Consider the following 7,155-nt stretch of genomic DNA (forward strand, 5'->3'; position numbering starts at 1 on the left):
TTTTTTTTTATTTCTTTATTCTTTTTTATTTTTCTTATTTCCTTTTCTTCAATCTTTCTATCTTCCATCAATCTTATTTCTTTTATTTAATTCTTCTCTTCATTATCCTTTCTTTTTTTCTTCTTTTTTTCTTTAAATGATTCAAAGTTCAATTCATGATATAATTATTTCATTTTAGAATATTATTTTTCTCATTGAATTGTTCAAAAACAACATAAAACCAAAACTCGTGTTTTAAAAAAGTTTATTCAAATGACTCTAAATTTTGTAGATTCTATTATTATTAAATATTTCTTTTTATTTCTTTTTCTCTTTTATCTTCTTTTATTCTTATTTATCTCGTTATTGACTCTTTATTCTCTTTAACTCTCTCAATCTTTTTTTTTTGTTTTCTTCTATCATTCTTTAATAATTTCAATGACTTAGAACCTTTCTTCTTTTGAAATTCTCTTCTTATTCTTCTTTCTTCTTTTCTTATTGATTCTATTGATTTACATTTTCTTTATTCCTCTTTTTCTCATTATTTAATTGGTTTCACTCTTCTAATCCACAAAGAAACACAACACTATTTTATTTTAAATTGAATCTTTTATTTACTTTATCATGTAAGCATATTGAAATAAGTTATGTTTTCATTTGTATATTTTATATATTTCTTGTTTCAAGTATAATATAAAGAGAATTACCTTCCAGAGAAATTGCTGCAAGCCAAATACTTTTTTGTCAGACAAAAACATTCATAGAAAATACTTTGAAATTAAGACACTTGGTAGTTTTGTTTGAAAAATACCAATAAAACATAAATATTGAATAGAAGAACCATTCAATAATTCATAATGTTTAATTAATTATATTACTAAATTATGTAAGAGTTTAAAAGTATATTTTATTCAAAGAGCCAAGTTCTTTCTAACTCTTTCAAAATTTCAAGTAAGAATTGAAATAATTTTAAAGGTATAACCAAATACTTATTAAAAATTAATCTAATTGATTACTCAGACAAATCAAAAATATAAGTAGTAAAACTTTTAAAATTCTTATAACTGGTATAAATATTTTATGTTATTTATTAATAAAATATACTCAAAAATAATTTTAGAGCTATGAATAATTTTTTTTATTCTTGTGATAGTATTTAAAAGACAATCAACTGGTAAGAAATGAAAGTAGAAATTGATAATAAGAAAATAATATGTTGTTATTTCCTTATTGAGCGAATAGAAAAAGCTTTTAAGTTTAGTTATTTTATCATTGACTTATTTAAATTCTAATTCTATTAGATGTTTGTTAACAAAGTTCAAAAAATCATCCATATTATGAATATTTCATTAAAATTTTGCTCATATACTACTCAGTTTTTAACAACCCAACTAATATAGTTCAATACATTCAATATCTTATGTCTTTAATTTTTTTATAATATTTTATTAAAACAGCTACCAATTATTTTTTTTTCATACAATGAATTAAATATTCTTTTTGTGTTGTATTTTAAAAATATAGAATTGTTTCAATTAAATGTAATTTATTACAAAGAATATCTTTTGTGTTAATCGTTCAACAAACAAAAATTGTTTTAACTCTTATCAACTCTATATTCTGAACAATTCTTTTCTTCAAAAAGGTCAAAACTAGAATCTAAAACACTAACAATTCCCTTCGATAACTTTGATAAACATAATATCTAATAGTTAAGTTGTGAATATCTTCTAATAACGATATGTTAAATAAAAGAAAATATTAGGAACAAAGTATTTCTATTAATATGAATAGTAAGATTAAAAAAGTATTTTAAAAATAAATAAAAATTCACATCAAATAAAATAATTCATAAAAACTGTTAATTATGACTCAACGACAAAAAAGTTCATTGTTTATCAAAAGACTATTTTATAATAAGAGTTAAAAAGTTCATATACAGTCAAAAAAATTATTTATTTCAAAGAATCTAACATTTAATTAAAAAATAAGCTAATAAATATATGAATAATACTTTATCAACCAAACGAAAGCATAAAGAACAAAGTTTTCAAAATCGTATATTACAAATATAAGTTAATATCTAATTATAATAAATTATTTTTTATTTACAAATGTTCTTCTTTTTTACATTTCTTGTTTAATGATATTAAATAACACTCTCAAACTTTTATATAATTCATGACATTTTCTCCGTATGAGATAATTAGTTTGTGTATTGGGTTATCATAATTTCTATGATTTTTGTAGTTCAGATGAATTAACAAAGACAAGATCAATAAAGTTTATTCTATACTTTATAAGTTGAGCAAATCCACTAAAAGTTATATTAAAAGTAAGTTTTAATTTAACAATTATGAATCAAAAGAAGTGTAGAAGATTAGCTCACATTAAAAACATTACTAATAAGAGAAAACAAATAAATGTTACTAAATTACCAAATAGAAGTCTTAAAAGATTCTATAACTAAAACCAAAAAAGAGCCTTTTAGTAATTGTTATTCTCAAAGCTAAGTTCTTCTTTTCATTAATAGTATTAATGATGACAAGCTAACTGTAATATAAAAATTAAAAAGGAAGAACAGAACTAAAGAAATAGCTTAGAAAAAGATGATAATCGATTTTATGGTCTTGAAATGAAGTAATTCATGATCATTCTGAACTCCATTTTAATACAACAACTTTAAATACTGAAAAAGTGTCTGGAAAATGATTTCCAGAGAAAATATTAACTGCATTTTCCATCTCAATATTGTAGTACATTGAGAATTTTCCTGAAACAAAAGAAGAATCTTCAATACCAAGATAATAACCACAATGAATACCAGTAATCCATTTATCATTATCACAAGAATATACTTTGGTTGAATAAAATGGATCTTTTCTAACAATTTTAATTGGTTTTTTAATTAATGGACTCTTGAGAATGAAACAAAAGAATCCATCGTCTTTAGTCATATAAAACCCATACCCTTTTTCTTTTGAGTCGGGAATTTCAATAGAATTGTAACTACCAAAAATACATCCATCAGTTGTTTGAACAATAGTCATTGTATGAATTTGACCACATGTCTTATAATTAAATGCACGAGCAGTAAGTCCATCTTCATCACTATCATAAAGTGTTTCATGATTTTTCATTCCACACCATTCAGATAATTGATTAATATATTCATCATAGAAATTTTTACTTAGAACAACATCAGCTGGTTCTAATTCAATTTTTTTTTCTAAAATTCCTGTACTCTTAATTTGGTCAATGATTGTGTGTAATTGTTTGTACTCATTTTCTAATCTAACAACTCTTGAAGACAACAACGCAACAGCTTTATTACTTTCATCTAATTCTTTTTTTGTTTGATTTAATTCTTCTTCAAGGACAATAGTTTTTTGTATTTGTTCTTCAATTTGACTCTTATCTTTCTTTTCTTTTTTGCTTTTTCGGTTGAACATAATCTTTTTGTAAGTTTCAAGTTTTTTTCTTTTTTCTTTTTTGATGTTTATTTTTAGCATTCTTTATTTTTAGTTATTTTATGACTGATTATCGTATTATACTTATTATGTCTTTATTCAAATGATTTTCTATTTGTAGGTATTTGTTTGTCTTTGGCTTCTATTTTGTTTATGAAATTTTATTAATATATTCAGACGTTATTGAACAACAAAAAAAAATATTTGAAACTAAAAAATACTTTAATTATTGTTTTATATAACATAATTTTTATTCTTTTTAGTTATTTCATAGAATTTATTTTTCCATCAAATGAAATTAATTTCAGGAGGGAAGAAGAAAACAAAAGAAGTATTGCGTTTCAATAGACTAAGGAATAAAACTATTTCTCATTTTTCTATTTTGTTTGAAGAACAAATTCTTTTTTCTTAAGTTCATACTTAAATTATAATAAACCTTTCTTTTAACCAAAAACAATATAACATTACAAATAATGTTGTAGTGCGGTTCTTTCTAACTCTCTCTTTAAAGGTGATAAATCTTTCATAAACAAATTTTCATAAATTAATAGGACGAAGAATAGAAGAAACTATTCTTCTTTTCATCAATTCTTTTAGTGATTTCTTTGAAGTGTTCATTTACTTTTTGTCACTCAACATATTCATTTGTAAAATTAGAGGTAGTTTTGATCAATGACCCTAACAATAATATATATCAAAAACATCTTTGGACTGGTTCAATGAAGTAATTTGAAGATATTTTAAATTCATCTACCCATTATGATAAAAGGTGTTTAATCTCTTCACCATGGATCTCAATTGAGTGTGTTACAATTGATCCATAGTAATAAGGTGTTTTACTTTTTTTAATTTAAAAAAGAATTAAATATATCAGTAACTTTCATTATTCAAAAGTCATTAGTATCATTCGTTTAGCTCTTGTATTAACTTAATATTGATTTTATATATGCATGATAACTAATTAAATAAAATTTTAAGGTTCTATTATTTTATATATTTCTTTAAATAAAAATAGAATGTATCAAGATATTCTTATATTCTATTAAAATAATTTCTTTCTATTTCTAATAATTCCATAATAATGTGCTTTCATTATTCTTTTTTGACTTAATTCTGCAATCATTTTTTTCTCATAGTATTTCTTTTTGTTTGAAATTTGTTAGTTTCTTTCTTTTTATTTACTCTTTTCTTAAATATGTGTTGTTTTTCTTCTTTCTTAGCTTCTTTAAATTGGAGTTTTTTCTTTGATTAATACCATTTTTAACAAGACCTTTTATGAAACTTTTATTTAAATTTTCTTTAGTCTTACCATCTTCAAGTCTATTAATTTCAATAAATAGATAAAAGCCAACAAGTGAGACTTTTGAACCATATTCTTGTTTTAATTTAAATTCAATAACTATTCTAATTTGTAATTACTGTCTTGAAGAAAATAAACAACAATATGAAGACTTTCAGTTTCATTTTTTAGTTGGTAGATTTAATATATTCATTATAGTAGAAGTCATTATGCTTTATAAGAAATAAATCGGCTATTAAAAAAACCAATAAACTTATGTTCTTTTGAATTTATTATTTTTAATTATTGCTCAGCTCTAAAGAGTTGAAACTCAAATACTATTTCTTCATCAAATGTTAAATTAAACAATGTAACAAAAAAACGATTCTATTAGTTTATTTTGATACTTCTCTTGAAGTGTTTTAACATTGAATTCAATGTATTACAAATCATATTTTTTAATTTAAAAAACTACTTAATTGCGATACACTATAGAATAATCATAATTGAATAAAGAATTTCTAAGAAATGAGTAACAAATGGACAATTAATAAATTCCACCAAATATAAAAATATATCATTTCAATAATTTGTTGTATTAAGCTAGCTGATGTCATAACAAACAGAATTTTTACTATTTTTTTTCATTGGTCCACATGAAACTATTTAAATAATGCTTATTAAAGAATAAAACTAACTGTCAGTAAGACATTTAATATATATATTTCTCTTTTAAAAGAACATTCAGATAATAATTAATAAATTAAGTAATAAACCAATTAATATATTCTTTTCACTATTTTAATTATTAAAATACTTTTTTCAATACTTCTTCTATGTAATAAATAAAATATTATTTTTATTAACTTTAGACTGTAATAAATTGGTGAAAATGACTATTATATTAATGATATTTATTATTTCTAATATTCATAATGAAATATTAATAATTTAATACAATTATTTAATTCTTCTACTTCATCAAATTGTTCACTTAAAATAAGGAATAAATATTTATAAAAACTTTTATTGTTCTATCACTATTTCTTTGTGACAATATTGTACTTATAAATATCAGAATTATTTTATTATTTTAATTGAATTTTTATTACCTTCTAGTCACTTAAACATTAATTCTTTATCTTGCATTTCACATATTACACTTAATACTTCTTCAATATGTCTTTCTTTAATTAATAATTCACTTAAAAATTCTGGTAATACTTTCATTAAAAAGTATTAAAATGATATTCTAATTAATATCCCTCCTCTAACTATTTCAATTGCTCTTTTATATTTTTTCTTCATTCAAAAACATAGAAATTAATCACTTTAAAATGTACTTCTCTTTCTTATTCACTTCCTGTAATATATATTTTTCTTCCATTATTTATATTTATATTCTTTTTTCAAATTTCTATTCTCCTTTTTTTCATTCCTTTATTATTTTAGAATTACTTTTCTTGTTTTACACTCTATTATTCTTCAAAAAATATCCCCATTTATCTCATTTCTTTTATCAAAACTATTTCTTCTTTTCCATTATTATTTCTTTAATTTTTGTTCTTTTCACTTATATATCATTTGTAGGATTTTCTTTTACTCCTTTTTCTTATTCTCACTTCTTTAACTATCAAAAAACAAACATTAAACGGAATTTCTTTTTTAATGAATAAATTCAATGAATGTACTTACTACATCTTAAATATATTAGTCATCTTTTTCATTTTTCTGCTTTCTTTAATTTGAGTTTCATAAATTCAGGAACTTCTTCTTGTGACTTCTTTTCTGGTGTGTTTTCCTTCTTTACTGTAGTCTTTTTTAATTTAAATGTTGCAGGATTAAATCCTCCAAATAGTGGTTGTCCTCCTGGTACTCCAGGGGGTCTTGCTTTTTCAGAAATACTTCTTGGTGGAGGATTTGATTCAGAATTTTGAATACTACTTTCCTTTTCTTCCTTTGGATAGTTAGTCTTTCTCAGTGAAACTTTCGCAGGATTAAATCCACCAAACAAAGATACTCCTCCAACAGGCACTTTCTTTGGTGGGACCATTTCTCCTGAAGGAGAATCTTGGCTTCTAATCTTATTGAGTGATTGGTCCGTCTCACACGATAATGTCTTACGATAAGCAAATCCTTCTTTAGTTATTTGCTTTCTTTTTCCTGGTTTAGACTTAATCTTTTGAACTGGTATTAGTTGAACTTCTCCATCAATTTTATTGAAGAATTCATTTATTTCTTTTTGTTCATAGATAAGACGTCCTTTTTCAGAAGGACGTTCTGATAAATTATTAACTTTCGATTCTTTTTTATCTTCACTGGAAAGTGTTAAAGAGTCTGATGGTTGGATTTCCTTTTCTTTAGTTATTAATTCATTGTTTTGGATGTCACTTACAATTGGTTCTTCATCAACTTGTTGTTTTGGTT

General features: G+C 22.7%; 2 protein-coding genes across 2 annotated transcripts; both read right to left on the reverse strand.

Annotated features, from left to right (window-relative positions):
• Positions 1-2,630: 2,630 nt before the first annotated feature.
• Positions 2,631-3,431, reverse strand: ENU1_178060 (hypothetical protein; the record flags this gene model as incomplete). The annotated part of the gene is made up of 1 exon (XM_008861393.1): positions 2,631-3,431. One exon carries the CDS (start codon positions 3,429-3,431, stop codon positions 2,631-2,633), a length of 801 nt encoding a protein of 266 aa, XP_008859615.1.
• Positions 3,432-6,451: 3,020 nt separating this feature from the next.
• ENU1_178070 (Uro-adherence factor A precursor, putative) lies at positions 6,452-6,781 on the reverse strand (the record flags this gene model as incomplete). The annotated part of the gene is made up of 1 exon (XM_008861394.1): positions 6,452-6,781. The coding sequence occupies one exon, from the start codon at positions 6,779-6,781 to the stop codon at positions 6,452-6,454; it is 330 nt and encodes a 109-aa protein (XP_008859616.1).
• Between the last annotated feature and the right edge of the window lie 374 nt (positions 6,782-7,155).

Source organism: Entamoeba nuttalli (genome assembly GCF_000257125.1).
Source record: "Entamoeba nuttalli P19 unplaced genomic scaffold asmbl_7962, whole genome shotgun sequence".
Classification (NCBI taxonomy): Eukaryota; Evosea; order Mastigamoebida; family Endamoebidae; genus Entamoeba; species Entamoeba nuttalli.